The 17,237-nt window shown below is 39.1% G+C and overlaps 1 protein-coding gene across 13 annotated transcripts in view; it reads right to left on the minus strand.

Moving 5' to 3' along the window:
* Positions 1-17,237, minus strand: part of ENAH (ENAH actin regulator) — a 139,060-nt gene that overhangs the window by 20,618 nt on the left and 101,205 nt on the right. For all 13 annotated transcript variants that reach the window (XM_058669246.1, XM_058669245.1, XM_058669247.1 and 10 more), the window contains one exon: positions 13,230-13,314. In XM_058669246.1, the coding sequence (XP_058525229.1) occupies positions 13,230-13,314 (85 nt within the window). The remainder of the gene's footprint in view (positions 1-13,229; positions 13,315-17,237) is intronic.

Raw genomic sequence — 17,237 nt, forward strand, 5'->3', positions numbered from 1 at the left:
GTTAGAGGAGTCTATGTATTATGTCACTCAATCCTCCCCACAATGCTATGAAATATGTGTAGAAAGACAATGCTGAAAAGGATGGTTACTGTGAACATATAGACTTGCAAAGCAGAAAGACTGAGATTCCACAAGATTTTTTTTTTAATCTACTTAATTGAAAATCAGTTTTACAGAGAAAGAGGGAGAGACAAAAAGTGATCTTCCACCTGCTGGTTCACTTCCCAGATGGCCCCAGCAGCCACTGCTGGGCCAGGCAGAAGCTTCATCTAGGTTTCCCATACTGGTGGCAGGGATAGTTCTGTATTATCTTTGCAAGAATGTATCAGTTAACTCTACCTTTCAAACAATGGTCTCTTCCTTTCACATCTGTATTCAGTATACCACTGTGGTGACAATTAAACAAGATAATACATCACAAGTTCCTTTCCCAGTCCTCCTGACAAGTAAGTCAATCCTTCTCCCTGCTCAGAAACACACCACCTCCTCTGGAAAGATAACAGCAGATTTGCTTCTTGGGCTCGGGGCGTGGGGAGGGGTGGGGGGATTCCCAGAGCCTATGAAACTGTCACATAATGCATAATAATTAATAAAAAAAAAGTAAAAAAAAAAGTAAAAAAGAAAGATAACAGCAGAAGCAGCCATTGGAAGCACTTCGCCCAATAGCCGTTAAAGACACAGACCATAACTAACAAGACCAGATCTTCAGGATGCAGTCCCGCCTTCACTACACTGTCTGAGAAACACTAGCTGTCCATGTTCTTGAATGATAATGTGATGATGGCACAGATGGTGGCAAGAAATCTGATATATTCAGAAGAAGGTTTTTAATAGTAAACTAGAGAAAAGTCACCTCTAAACCTTCCTCCCCCTTCTAACATCCCGCATCAGATGAATAAACTAAGCTGTGGCCAATGTTAAATTTTAAACATATAACATGTGTCAAAAACTAATGGTTATGTTTAACACAACTCTGTACGTAGTATGTTGAGCCCAAAGGGCAAATGATACACCCCTACAACTCTAATTAGAATCTATTTGAATGCAGAAGCTGAGGCAAAGAAAGGAATTAAAGCACCTAGCTACACCAAGAAAATCAATGAAAACATTCTAGTTTTTAAGTCTTTTCACATTTGGATGTCACCTTTTTATTGGTATCAAATACAAGTACATATTTCAAAAACTTGCAAGAGACAACAGCTCATTGCTGCAACTATACATCCTTATTTCCCTACTTTCAAGCTGTTTCTTGTTTTAACTTTTTTCTTATTTTAATAATCAAGCAACGTTTTAACTTAGATAACTACTCTCTGAGAGACGGCTCACAATTCCGTTCCCACAAACAAGCTCTTCTCAATACGGTCATGAGAGAATGGTGATTTCTGGTGAGATCAACATTCAGGGTTTTCATTATTAAAACAATAACACACATATTGCTCACAGATGAGCCATACGGCATTCTATGCTAGATTAATTTTTTATTACTCCTGTTCTTAATTTTCTTACCCCCAAGTCAATGGCTGATTTTCTAAGCAATACAAAACCTTTAACAACAATCAACAACACAAAGTTAAACTCAGAGACAGAAGGAACAAGTGAGGGGTGAGATAACTCCGGAAGAATCACTGAATGGTGTTGACAGCAGGGTATAGTGACCCAGGAAGGTATAGTTTTCTAGGGCTTTTAGCCTATAAAAGATAGTGCCCACAGATACATGAAAAAGAACACACCAGACAATATTTTCAAGTTCATTCATATAATGGCTCAAAGAGGCAGTTTATTCGTTGGCAAGATTTTTGGTTTCAAAGGAAAGTGTTGAGCATCTTGGGCTGATTTTTAGCCTATTCAATGAAATGATGCCCATCAAAACATTATCTCACAAAAAAGCATATCAAGAAGAAAACCTCTAGCTTACAAATCATTAGGCACAGGAATGATTTCCCCTAAAACGGACGGTTTTTAAAGTAGACTTTCATGTTTTCATGTCTAAAACACGACATTTTGCACCTTCTAGGGAAATTCCTAAATGCACATACTTCACATTTTTCAGAATTATCATTGCAAATCTGCCTAGCGGAAAAGCATGTGGCTCCTCCTGCTGAAAAGGTTTTGTCTACGATGGACTGTTTGCTTCGGTCACAAACAGAAACTCTCTGAATATTTTTCTGAACTACCAGTGAAATAGTTTTCAACCACGGAAAACTTTTGACAGACCACTGTAACTTTTTAGTTAGGATATGCAATTTACAATAATTCAAATGTTTCTGAAAATGATAAAGACTCCTTTTAGAAGCAATTATAGTACAAATCAGTGCTATCAAAGTCACCAAAGCAGGTATTTCTTTCTATCACCAAAACACTTTATTTCTCTCTCTCAAACATACATAAATATGGGCCCGGCACAGTAGTCTCCCAGTTAAAGTCTTTGCTTTGCAAGAGCCATGATTCCATATGGGCACCGGTTCTAATTCTGGCAGCACCGCTTCCCATCCAGCTCCCTGCTTGTGGCCTGGCAAGGCAGTCGAGCATGGCCTGAAGCCGTGGGACCCTGCACGCACCCATGTGGGAGATCCAGAAGAGGCTCCAGATTCCTGGCTTCAGATTGGCTAAGTTCCAGCTGTTGCGGCCACTTGGGGAGTGAATCATCGGACAGAAGATCTTTCTGTTTCTCCTCCTCTCTGTATATCTAACTTTCATACATATATAAAACTAATTCAAAGACTTATGAAGCAAGTAAAATACAAATAACAAAATTTCAAAATATCTTTTATCTGGCCTTGCAATGCTAGGTAAATAAAGATTATACTTTTGATATAGTTGAAGAGAGGAAACTAAGAAATTGTTCTGAGTTGATAACAGTTGGTAACATTGCTATTACAGACATCTGTTAGAAAATAAAATTACCCAGATATTGGCATGGATTGTAAATTGAAAGGATTTCAAGAAAATAAACAAGTGAAAAATGCACACTATTAACCTTCTTGGTATCGCACAAAGCTCTGGAGTGAATACTTACAAAAGGAGGCGGTCAACTTTTGGTCCATCGTGCCTCTGAAGGCAACCTGAAGGTCTGTACACTCTCATTGCTTCAGTCCCTGGGTTCCACTGGGATTACGACTCCTCTTTTATAGCTTTCAGGTAGCAGTGGTGATTTGTAAACTATTTATAGATGTTAACTAAATGAAACTCTATGTTGAGACTAATACAGGACTGACTCATATTTCTTAGAATATATTTTTCCATCATAGCCATGGAAGCCAAATAGTAATAATGTGAACAGGAACAAAAAACTGATTTAATAAATGACATATACAGGAAAACTAAGCTATCACTATGCTACTATAGTCAAGGTAAAGGATAGTAAGATTTAATATTTAAAGTATAAACATCAATCAACTAAACTTCATGGATTAAAATTATACTTAAGTCAAGTGATATTACAAGGCATTTAACAAAATGGTAATCCTCTTACCAACCCTCACCGTATCCCATTCTCATGATATTTAATTTTTCAACAGTCTCGTGGTTACAGCAATTGTTTCATCCTTTTCCAGATTTAGATGTTACTTATTGACTTCTGACTACATCAATGCCTGTCCCCTAGATCTCTGCTTTTCCATTCTCTCAATAAAATCACAACACCACTATACATAAATTCATATTCACTTCTATTGTTTACTGCCTGTAACATTCACTTTCTAGAACAATTTCTTTATTATACAACTCTTGGTCTGTTAAGCTTCTCCTATTTTGCCCCAAGCTCCTCACTGGAACTGCAAACCTTCCTGATATGACCAAGCACACTAATCGTGGACTTCTTCATCCCAGACCCACGGGCTCCAATTGGAAATACTGCTCCCTGAGTCCTGTTCCACCTAAGTCATACTGGGAGTCGTTGGTTTATCTCTCTTTCTCTGTTTATATAGTTGAGAAGGATACACACTCCTGTGGGTTTCTGATTATGCTGGGGAGGGTCTTAAGTTATGAAGGAAGGCAGGTGGGACAAAAGTTTCAGTCCCCTCCCCGATCCCCGTGTCCATAGCAGGAAAATAGGAAAGGGGCTAGCCATTCCTTGCTGTCAAATTACATCAGCACCTGGGGATGGGGGACAGTTATCTAATGGCACCTTAGAGACCTTGTTATGGGAAAGTGTTCCAAGGGTGTTACTTGAGTAGTTTTGAGAGTTCTATTGCTTCCTGGCCTTTTGGCTAAGATTGAGTGTAGTTTTGACAGTTCTGAGACATTGGCAACCCTGAGGCACCAGGATTGAGAAAATCTGTCCAAGGCATATTGGTTGATCAAGTCCACCTCAGTACATTCACAGGGCCAAGAACATGTCGCAAAGTTTGGCTAGGCAACTGGTCCAACCTATTCTGCTTTTACCTCTGAGAAGGTACTTCATGAGCTGGCTGTCACGACCTCTGTGTGCATCTAGACATGCTGTCCACTGCACAGGCATCATCAACTGAGGAGGACAGTCCCAATGCATGCACTCCATGATCAGACCACATATGTAGTGATCTTCCCTGTGGCTGGGGTTTGAGCCCTGTGGTCTAGTTGGGGAGTCCTAAGAACCTCACCTGAGGTAACCTCAGATTTGACTCCTGTGTGTGCCAGCTAGTGCAGGTTCAGGTTCAGTCCACCATCTGACCAGCCAATGCACATACCAGTGGATGCAGCTTCCTGGTCACTTCTGCCATTAGTTTCACCTCTCTTGAGAACTGATGGGTGTTGCAGCCTAGCCCAGCACAAATCAACAGGTGTTGCATATCCACAGAGGTGATTCTCCAGGCTTTCATAACTCATAGTTCACTCTCATTTTAACAAACATCTTTTCAAACAGCTTCACAGGAAATCATGCAAAAGAAGTTTTGATTGGAAAAACTGAGTTTCTTTGGAGAATCTGCAGCTTCCCTGTCCCCTTCCTTCTGAGATCCTTTTTATTTGCCATTCATATATGAATTATTCACTGCAAGCTACAGAAGGAGAGTGGAGCAAATGCCATACACACGTTATAGCCCACAAAGCTAAGATAGCTTCTTTCTGGTCCTTTACAGAAAACGTAGCAGGCCCCAACCTAGAAGACCAAGTTCACTGGGTTCCATCAAACTATCTTAGTTTACAGTGTCAGTTCAATTTCCTCCCATTTTATGTTACATGTATGTCAGACCTCCTAATATGACCTTACATTATTATTTCTCATATAACATTTGTTTCATAACTAATGGCACAGCAATTTCCTAAATCTTACTTTGTGAATGTTGTTTTGTATTAATGCTATTCTTAAAAACATATTCTTAGGGTCCAGCATGGTAGCCCAGCGGCCAAAGTCCTCACCTTGTAAGCACCGGGATCCCATATGGGTGTTGGTTCTAATCCTGGCAGCCCTGCTGCTAATCCAGCTCCCCGCTTGCAGCCTGGGAAGGAAGTCGAGGACAGCCAAAGCCTTAGAACCCTGCACCTGCATGGGAGGCCCAGAGGAAGCTCCTGGCTTACTATTAGCTCAGCTTCAGACTTTGCAGCCATTTGGGGAGTGAATCAGCGGATTAGACAGAAGATCATCCTTTGTGTCCTTCCTCCTCTCTGTATATCTGACTTTCCAATAAAAATAAATGAATCTTTAAAAAAATATTCTTAGTCACTAAATCATTTTTTTAATCAGCACCAATTTTACTTCACAAATTAAATCTTGGGGCCAATGCCATGGTGCAGCAAGTTACACTGCCAGTTGTAACTCCTGCATCCAGTGTTACAGTGCAGATTAGTATTCCGGACGCTCTACTTCCAAGCCAGATTTCTGCTAATGTGCCTGAAATAACAGTGGGGGACGGCAGATACTTGGGGCCCTGTCAACCACAGGAGACCCAGACGGAAATACTGGCTCCTAGCGCTGGTCTGGCTGAGTCTGAGCTATTGAGGCCATTTTGAGAGCAATCAGTAGACGGAAGATCCCTCTCTAAATAAAAAGAAAAATGAATATTAAAAGCAAGTTTTTAATTTTTAAATTTATTTTTTAAGTTAGTTTATTTTTAGTATTGTTTACATAGTTGAAAGGGATGCATGCCCACGTGGGCCTCTGATTAGGGTAGGAAGGATCAGGTACGGAGGAAGGTGGGTGGGACAAACATTTCAGCTATATTTTCCTATGTGTCTGCAGGGGAGGAGAAGGAGGAAGCCACTCTTTGTTATCAGCACCCAGGAATGGGGGACAGTCATTTGATGATACCTTAGAGACCCCAATGTGGGGAAGAGTCTTTCAGGGGTGTTTCTTGAGTGGTTCTTATGGTTCTCAGAAGCTGCAAAACAATTTTTTAAAAGTATTTTCTTAGTTCTCTAAAAGCTACTTTAGTGTATTTCTGAATTGCATAAAATGTCAATTGTTTGCTTCACATTACAGAAGCTATCCTCAAAGGCCAGAAGATCCTTGGCTGTCCACGTCACTCATATCAATAAATAGTACACAAAGGCTGATTAAAAGCTAAGTAAATCAACTTCACTGGCAGGGACGTTGGGTACCAATATCTCTAGTCCCAAAGAGGAGGAATCTTAAACAGATTCTTGCCTGGAGTTACAGGTCTGACTGCCAGTGCCTGGGAGCTGAGCAAGGGAAAGGGACCAACAGAGCAAACTTGCCCTGAATCCCTCTTTTTAGCTGGTATACACACACATCCCCTCCCACTGTGCCCATTACACCTCCGATCCACCCCACAGTCTGGTGCTTCTGTTAAAGGCCAAGCAGCACCTCTATAGCACTCATGTTTCTAACAAGCAACACTAACAAAAATGTTTTTAGCTAGCTAGGCTGAGAAGTCATCTCTATTCTTGAGCTATTCTGCTATATATTTACTTCAACAGCCAGCTACTAGTCAAGGGTTATTGTTGAGAAACTAAAATATACAGTTTAAAATATGTTTTAGTCTCACTGCCTGCCAAATGAAACAGTACAATTTTTTCAAAACTCCACACAACTTTCTTTTTTCTAAAGATGCACTTATTTTTATTAAAAAGTCAGACAGAGACAGAGAGAGATATCTTCCATCTACTAGTTCACTCCACAAGTGGCCATGATGTCCAGAGCTGAGCCAATCTGACGCCAGAAGCCAGGAGGCCCTTTTGGGTCTGCCATGCGGGTGCAGCATCCCAGGCTTTGGGCTGTCCTCAACTGTTTTCCCAGGCCTCAAGCAGGGAGCTGGAAGGGAAATCAAGTATCTGGGATACAAACCAGCATCCATATGGGATCCCAGTGTGTGCAATGCGAGGACCTCAGCCACTAGGACACAGAACCGTGCCTTCCACACAAGAACTTAAAGACTTTGAACATTAAAAGGAGTACATAAAATCTCTACGGCTTTCTACCGATTACCTATTGAAATGCTCAGCGTATAGCATTAAACGTTACTAAAATCAATTTATTTTAAAGTAATTTCAATTGTTTGCATAAATTTCTTTAGAATGTAGTCCTTAGAAGATTTTAAAATCACACTTAGTTTGCATTACCCAAGTTGAGAATTCCTATTTTGAAAAGCTGGGCCGAGAAGTGTGTCAGATTTCAGAATATACACACACATAATGAGGTATTTGGGGTTTGGAACCAAGTCTAAAAAGTCTAAAATTCATTTACATTTAATATTTTATACAGTCTGAAAGTAACTTTATATAATTATTTTAATGCACCTGAACTTTTTAAAGGCATACTTTTAGCTTTTATTTGAAAGAGTTAGAGATTAGAGATAGACATCTTACATCCACTGGTTCATGCCCCAAATAGCCACAAAGGCTAAAGCTGGGCTGGTCCGGATACAGGAGCCAGGGACTTCAGCCCTCATTCACTACCTTCTCGGACCATTAACATAGAACTGGATAGAAAGTGCAGCAACTGGGACCTGGCACAATGACTCAGTGGCTAAATCCTCGTCTTGTGCGCAACAGGATCCCATGTTCCAGCTGCCTCATTTCTGATCTAGCTCCCTGCTTCAGGCCTGGGTGAGCACTAGAGGATGTTCCAAAGCCCTGGGACCCTGCGGTCATGTGGGAGACCTAGAAGAGGCTCCTAGCTCTGGATCAGCTCAGCTCTGGCCACTGTGGCCACTTGGGGAACGAACCAGCTATGGAGGTTCTTTCTCTCTGCTTGTTTAGATTAGATGGGATTAGAACTGGCACCCACACAGGATCCCAGCAAGATCTTAAGTCATTAGGCCACCGCACCAAGCCCGAGTCAGTCACATCTTTGTGAAAACTCTTAAGACTCTTGAAAGTGGGGGGTAAAATCATCTACAAAGATTAAGTGACTGCTTTATGGAGACTGAAAATGTATAAACCTTGGAAGTGAAAGAAGGGAACCCAGCATGGAGGCCTAGTGGCTTTGAACATGCCAGGATCCCATATGGGCACCGGTTCTAGTTCTGGCAGCTCCACTTCCCATCCAGCTCCCTGCTTGTAGCCTGGGAAAGCAGTCGAGGACGGCCCAAAGCCTTGGGACCCTGCACCCATGTGGGAGATCTAGAGGAAGTTCCTGGCTCCTGGCTTTGGACTGGCGCAGCACCAGCCGTTGTGCTCACTTGGGGAGTGAATCATCAGATGGAAGATCTTCCTCTCTGTCTCTCCTGCTCTCTGTATATCTGACCTTGGAATAAAAATAAAACAAATCTTCAAAAAAAAAAAAGTGAAAGAAAGGTGATGGGTTTACTGAAGTGGGAGGAATCTATAAAGCAGTAGAGTGCACCACCCCTGCCCTGCTCCAACGGAGCCATTAAGAGACACCAAGGAAGCTGCAGGCCAGTCAGTGGTCAAAACATTGACAGAACTAAACCAGCCACTCACTGGCAAGGTTAATACTTTTTTTTTTCATGCAACAAGTTAACAGAAACCAACTGTTACTTGATTAATCAGGGAAATACAAACATGGACATATTCCTTTAGAGTCTGGATGAAGTCATCAGAAGTGTTAAAAGTAAAAACGGTTTAATGTGACGAATTCTAAGAATCAGAATGATGGGAAAGACATCATCATGCAGCAGTATTTTTTTTAATCACCACTTTGTGTTCCTTTGTATTCCTCAGCATTTTCTTTGCTATATAAAAAAAAAGTGTAAGAAAAATTAATCCAGCTGTAATAAAGTACTAAAAAAAAAGTGCACTTGATGTGGTAGGCATTGTTGTGAAGTTTGTTAGGCTGCCTCCTGGGACATTTTACATTCCCTATTGGAGTGTGGTTGGAGTCTGGACTACTATGCTTCTTGATGAAACTGCCTGCTAACGTGCTGGTGAAGGTAGCACACAAGGGCTGAAGCACCTAAGCCCCTGCCGCCCACCGGAAGATCAGGCTGCAGTTCTAGCATCCTGGTTTCAGCTCGGCCTCAGCCTCAGCTGCTGTGGACATCTGAGGAGTGAACCGGTGGCTAGAAGATCTCTCTCTCCTTCCCTCCTTCCATCATTTTGCCTTTCAAATAAGTAACTAAATAATAAGTAGAAAACTGCACATTAAAGGTGAAACCTTAAGCAATTAACAGAGGCAGCAGTAGGATATTCAAACAGATGAAGCTCCACAACAGAAATTCTCACTGAAGATCCACTGCTGGGATTTCAGTGCTGTGTGATCCTTTGAAATGGTATCAAGCTTCTATATGTAATTACATATATATCTGAATGATTAGGGACTAGATGGCAGAGAGGTACAGTCTACCACTTCACCCAGTTTCAAAAGGCTCCATGACACCAGCTGGAAACACGGAAGCAATCAGTACAGAGGTTACTGTTCAGAGAAAACTTCAGGGGCCCAAAGCCAGTTCTTGTCCCTGCTGCTCCACATCTCATTGTGGCTTGGTAAAGTAGTGGAGGATGGCCCTGCACCCACGTGGGAGATATGGAGGAGCTTCCTGGCTCCTGGCTTTGGACTGGCTCAGCTCTGGCCATTGCGGCCATTTGGAGAGTGAGCAGCATATGGAAGATCTTTCTCTCTGTAAATCTGCCTTTCCAATTTAAATAAATCAATCTTAACCCTCCCTTTCCCCACCGCCACGCACACAAAAACTAAGGGAGAAACTTCATGCAGTAGTCTAACAGTTAAGATGCCTGACTGTACTCCTTATCAAACACCAGGCTCAACCCAGCTCTGGCTCCCGATCCTACCTTTCTGCTAATGCAGAACCAGGGAGGCAGTGGAGCCAGCTCAACTGACCGTGTTCTTACCTTTGGCCTCCAGGTCATTGTAGGGATACAGTCAGGGCTGGACTAGACGGAAGCCAGAGAATGAGCAATTCCATCTAGGTCTCCCAGATGGCAGGCTGGGAACTAACGACCCAGCTATAATCTGCTGCTTTCCTATGTGTGTGAGTTGAATCAGAAGCAGAGCTGTTGGGACTTAAACTAGTATTTTGATATGTGATGCAGGAATCCTAACCTGCCACAGTACAACTCCAGCCCTAGAAAACAATTTTTAAAAATCACAATTGCTCGGGCCCGGCGGCGTGGCCTAGTGGCTAAAGTCCTCGCCTTGAAAGCCCCAGGATCCCATATGGGCGCCGGTTCTAATCCTGGCAGCTCCACTTCCCATCCAGCTCCCTGCTTGTGGCCTGGGAAAGCAGTCGAGGACGGCCCAATGCATTGGGACACTGCACCCACGTGGGAAACCGGGAAGAGGTTCCAGGTTCCCGGCTTCGGATCGGCGTGCACTGGCCCGTTGCGGCTCCCTTGGGGAGTGAATCATCGGATGGAAGATCTTCCTCTCTGTCTCTCCTCCTCTCTGTATATCTGGCTGTAATAAAATGAATAAATCTTAAAAAAAAAAAAAATCACAATTGCTTTTAGAAGTTTGAGTTTCATTCTTCAAGATGACTGAAGTCTTCAAGAAAACAAGTAATGCACACAACAAACCAAATTTAAAATAAACCATTCCCACACTCTTTAGAACAAAGAACCCCAGATACAGATAACTACTGGCTGCTAGCACTTTAATAGTAGAAACAATCGAGATTAGATATGGGGTTTTACAAAAAAACTAGAATAGATAGAGAACAACAAGCAAAGCTTAGAATCAGACAGGAAACGGTCAGCATAGATTCACACATACTTTACTAGGTGGGACACAGAGATTAGTTACTCCTCACTGGGGTATTGAAGATTTCTCTGCACACCCCTCCTAAAACTGTTCACCTAAACTGTTGGCATATGTCTTGTTAGAGTTATAGAGTTAGACTACCCGAAAAACAGCCAGGTTCAGCAAAATCATGCTTCAACGCTATAAACTGCTAAATACTAAAATTAAAATAGACATGAGACAGTTGAATAGTAATCTGTAGCCATTTTAAGGTGTATAGAACCCGGTTGTATATAAACTAATAATTGAAATGTCAATGTAGAAGTCACAGGATGTGGTTCAGAATTTGCATTTTTTTTCTCTTTTAACATACTGGTTACTCAATACCATGTCAACTAATTCCATAACATTATAAATTGTTACTGATGTAATGTAGGGGCTTTTAATTGAACGGGATGATACTCTGCCGGCTCTACCTTCAGACCAGAGATGGTCTCCCCAAGAAAACGTTGAACTTACCTGGACAATAGGATGCCGGACTTTATGCCCGGTAGATGCTTGCAATGAAAGAATCTCAACTGACTCTGAACTGTGGTAATGCAACAAGGTGGAGGAATCCACCATGGGGGGAGGGTTTGGAGAGGGGTGGGGGGAATCCCAGTGCCTATAAAACTGTGTCATATAATGCAATGTAATCAATTAAAAAAATAGATATGGGGTTTTAATAGCAATTAGTGAAAACTCAATATCCAATTCCAACTAAAACTGCAAGCTGAGCATTTCCGATAGCCCTGCGGGTACTGAAGTATCATTTGTGACCTTTTAATCAGAAGCAACCCTAGATAGGGGTCATTTGTGTTTCCACTGGCCTCCAGCTGGCCTCCAGCAACTACGTGAACAATGGTTTGCTTGTCCATTTTATATTGCCACAATATCCAGTGTGTTTCTGCCTCTTGGTTCCTACTGTTATCTGCAACTGGGTTACTATCAATACTACTAAGATCATTATTCATTATTATTTTTGTATGTGTGCATAAGACAATCATTTTTGTAGTTTCTAACTTAGTATTCTGCTTTTTCTTCAAAACTATCAACATAATACCAAAATTATATCTTTTAAACTTGTCTTATTTCTACAGAAACAATTTTATTTATATCTATTATAGTATCATTTAGAAGAGTGTATGGATTTTTACCAAATTTTGAGGCCATTTCTAGAATGATCTCATAGAATTCATGTGTATGTAAGCTCTGTAGGACAAACAAAATTAATTTGGGGAAATGATAGTGAGCCTAGCAGATATACTCCAAAGCAGATAATTAAATCATAACAAGAAATCTCTTTTCCCAATTGTCAGGAGAACATGATGCATGTAGTAAGACATTTTTATATGAGAAATGCAAATGGAGCCAATGCTTCAACTGGGAAAATTGATCTATATGCCTATAATGGCCCATCTAAACAATGATTATGAACCATACAGAACAAAACAAGGGTGACCTACTAATGATTAAAAGCAACTTCAGCCTCTCAAAAAAATCACTCACTCTGAAGAGCTTAATTTTAGCTATGTAATGGACCTGAATCTTATCAAAACTATTCTGCTGCAAACCAGTTTATCATTTGGACTGCCAATTCAGGGAAAACAAGACAAAACTAAAACTAAATGAGGCTCTATCATAACTTCAAATGTATTTCTGTTTTGGTGTAATGAATATGTGCACCTCAATTCAACCAGCCCTCAATCACAAACAGAACTGCATATTTTACTACTAAACCCTAAGATAATATCGAGACCAATGCCTTGTGAACCAACAAAAGCTACGTCAACTTTCTAGTTAAATAACTAAGACATGTGGAAGTCAAACTGTCAACACACTGCTATCATATACTATAATTTATGTTAGTATAATTATATATTACATTATATGTAACTATTATAAAAATAAGAATACATGAAGTGTAAACACTTCATATGCTGTTAAACTAACCTCAACTATTTTAAATGTTTAAGAACGATGTTTTCAAAAAGTTAGAAAATGTTTTTACAACTGTGTCCAGCCTAAGAATTATCAAGTCATTTAGCAGTCTTAACTTTCAAGCAGCTAACAAGACAGAATCTGCTTTCAACGTTAGTAGCTTCACAATTTGCTCTTCTTAAGAAAAAGCGTAAATAATAACTCACTAATTTACCTTCTTTGAATTTCCATTTCTTCTTGGGATGGGCCATTTTGAACTTGGGCAGGTAGTTGTGAATTTTGTCTAGGCAATGTTGGCCCTATAAAGGGAGGAAAATATTACAGATGAACATTATCTTTATATCTAGCTGGATGGAGGAGATAAAGTCATGAGAAAAACATAAAATCATCACATATTTACAAATGTCTCCTTTTTGTCTAGCAAAATAAAAGATAAGCTTTACATAACACACAGCAAATGAAAGACTGCAACATAATGCTGCCATCATCTCCAGAAGCCTTATTTGAAACAAATGGAAAACATTAACAATAAAAGGAAAAATAAACATTTATATATGAAGAGCTTGAGTAAAACAAGTGTTCAATGAGCATCTGAAGAGGCACCTAAGCTTGACATTTTCTAAGACAATGAGACATTCTCTTTGGGATAATTATTCATGAAGTGGAAAGGAAGAACTTAAATGAAAAATCAGAATTCAAAAACTCACCTAAATAGAACACTGGAAATGAAAAACAGGAGAGAGAGAGCATGAGAACCTTATTACTAGACTGATGTATGCTACTGCATTTATCAAACTTGACCAAGTTAAGCTGCCATTTTTGTCTACTGGCCTGGCATTGACTGGTGGAAACAAGCATTTGCTAAACTTTCATACAGTAATTAAACTACTTATCTTAACAACTGTACTCAGCTGGGGAAAACAAACATTTGCTCAACTTCCACAATAATTAACCCACTTATTGAATTTTTATGTAATACAGATGATCTTAAAAATACTGCATTTGGGGAAGAAAAGGAGGGGGAAAAAAAAGCCCAGCATTCACACCAACTTAGTTCTGTCACAAAAAATTAATGATCACTCACTCCCACACATCATGTATAATGCAGACTAATTTCTAGCATCTTACACAGAATTCTAGGCCACTAGATTGAATCATCTTAGTGTCGACACAAAAAACGCAATCTGTCACTAAATTAGACTTAGTACACAACGTCTAAGACTAGAAAAACAATAAGCTTGAAATCCAATTCAGCAAAAACACAATAAATAGTAGATATCTTCTACTCTGGAGAATATGACTACACACACACAGTACTGAATTTTAGTGCCAGCAAATGCTCCTAGTAGAAAAGTGTGCAGGTACTAATATAAAAGTAAATTTTTTGTTTTAAAACTGGAGCAAATTTTTGCAATCTATGAGCTAACAGCACAAAATATTTTTATGATAGTGGAGTAAATTTCACAATTAGAAGGAAAGGTTCATTAAGATATAATACAGAACTGGTATATACTAAGTGTAGAAACATGGAAATAATTTAATCTGAACTTACCTACTAACTTTTTCCCTATATCCTTACCAACATTCTTTACAATAATCACTTAATTTGTCCTCTAAAGACAAATTAGATAACAACTGCACTTATATATTTCATTAAAATTTCTAAAGTCTATTTTGAGAATCAAAAAAATATAATATGTTAATCCCAAAACAAAAACATGTTTTTAAAATCAAAATTAAATACACAGATAAATGAGTAAATGAAAATATATTACTATTATTTAATGAACAGCCTAGAATTCCTTCTTTGGCAAATTAACATAATGTTATAAAAACAACAGACAGTTCCTATTAAGATCATACATTGATGTTCAATATTTTTTAGAAAAAAGATCTCTTGTGGCAGAAGAACAGGGACACATAAAGTGGAAGGGTGAATGGGAGCAAGGATAAAGTATTTGGGAAATGTACTCTGTATATCTAAATTTATACTTATCCAAAACTATTAAAAGCAAGCATGGGTAACTCATAAGGCCACTATGGTTTAACTAATTTTTAAAAAATACATGAGTATATAATGGCAAACCTCAAGCTATTTAAAAATGAAATACCTGTATGTCAGTGTTAGCACAATTTGCCATCCATCTCAAGGAAGGACGTTGACCAGTCACAACTAGGACAACTATAATATCTCAACAGTAATGTTACTATGGTGATTCGCCCACTAAATCTAAGTTTTAACTCAAGAATGTATAAACTCAAGAAAAGGATGTCACCGTTTCAATGCAGTCCTACTGATTTTATTAGCTTTTAAAAAACAAGGGTTTCAAGTAATTCAAAAAACCAAAAAAATTTTTTTTGTCTTTTAGTAAGCTTGTTTGGCAGACCTATCCAAAAAAGAGGTCTTTAAAATATGGGAAATATGGGGAAAATGCTGTGGCTCATACCATAACCATAAAAATAATCTACTACAGTTAACGCCTATATAGTTGAGAAATCTCAGGGATGACTTTTAAGAAAGGAAAATTTTGATCCAGGAACAATTCTCACAGCTTCCTCGTCACATGGACCACTTGCCTTTCCAGAAACTTCATCAATGGGGAGAAGGAAGAGAATCCTTCCCCTTGGCATTTTCTCACAACTATTTTAATTCAGGTGTGTTGTTTATTTTTCTTCATCAGTATGGTCAAACACACTGCAATAACTAGTACACTGAAATTTATGTGTACTTAAAAAGTATAAACATATTATTAGAGTTTCAGATAAACTATGAGGTTCTGGTACATAAATACACATTTTCTTCCCGTCAAACATCTTAACAGGTATTATACAACTGGTAAGAAATACCAAAGGCACCATACACAACATAAGCAGCAACTACTAACCAGTTGCTGCTCTATTTTCTAGACCTTAACTCTGACTTCACAGATCATAGTTCTAGGTGGGCATTTGTGTTTTCATAAAATACAAAGTAGACACTGCCAATAACCATTTTGGTGAGCAAATGTTAAGTGTTTATAAGCATCAAGTAAGTGGTCATTAACAGCTCTTGGGGGAAAAAAAGAGAGATGAAATAATCAAGGCTAAGAAACGAGTGAACCTACTTTGTTCTACTATGTTATCCTGAAGAACTGCCGTTTCAGAATTAGTTTTCCCCCTGTCTCATTAGCACAGCCAAAGACAATCAATAGTTGATCTTACTTTGTCCTGGCAAGCAGAAAAGATATACAGCAAAGTTTCTGAATTGTTCTAATAAAAAAAAAAATTGTTACTGATCTAGTATCCTATAATGAAGGAAATGAGAATCTCTAAATTAGATATGGCATTTCAGTCCTGCCTTCAACACTGAGTTTGGATTAAATCACATTTCACTGTCACACTTTATTTTTCACAGCTCTTTCACACTTATTCACAGACTATATAATAAACACAAGACTAAAAGACAAACAGGCACTACTATACACAATACAGTCAAGTTTAAACTTAACAAAGTGGTAATTATATTGCTTGTACACAGTAAAATAATGGGGAGAAATCTACTTTTACACACACATTTTTACACCTTTGAAAATTCAACATGGTTAGGGTCAAATCAATCCTTTCTCTGAAATTGGGTAAACCATTATTTGGCATGTGGACCTCAACATATTCAGTAGAAAAGTACATTAACAGAGTATTAAGTAGGTTTCCAAAATGAGCTGGGAGCCCTAATAACACAAATATCAATAACCATTCATGGCTGGTTCAAAAGATGGCCTGGAAGAACCCCCAGGAGGAGGCAGTAAAATCAGAAACAAAAGTCAATGAGTAAACAATGTTTATCTATGGAAATCTAGGACTCAGTAGGGACTTAACAGAAGGCCAAACAACAGGCTCTTGGGGCAATCCTGAAATGAAATTTCAGGTGAGAAAGAAACAACTTAGTCTTTTCGACAAATGATTCTTTTTTCCTATCCCAATAAGTATATACATTTTATATAGTAATTCTCTTTATAAAGAAATTCAGTAATTCTGAGGAATCACATGAAAAATTTTCAATCACACACATGCAGCTGAACTACTTATATAAAATTCAAGTTTTCTCTCATGAACTAATATAGTCAAGAAATACATGGGTGAAAAGGGCACATATGCATTCAAAATGACTTGGGGGAGGGCCGTCCAATAATTAAAACTCACTTTTAGCACTTAGGTTTTCAAAATTGAGTTTCACGGGCCTGGT

Source organism: Ochotona princeps, chromosome 10 (genome assembly GCF_030435755.1).
Source record: "Ochotona princeps isolate mOchPri1 chromosome 10, mOchPri1.hap1, whole genome shotgun sequence".
Taxonomy (NCBI): Eukaryota; Metazoa; Chordata; class Mammalia; order Lagomorpha; family Ochotonidae; genus Ochotona; species Ochotona princeps.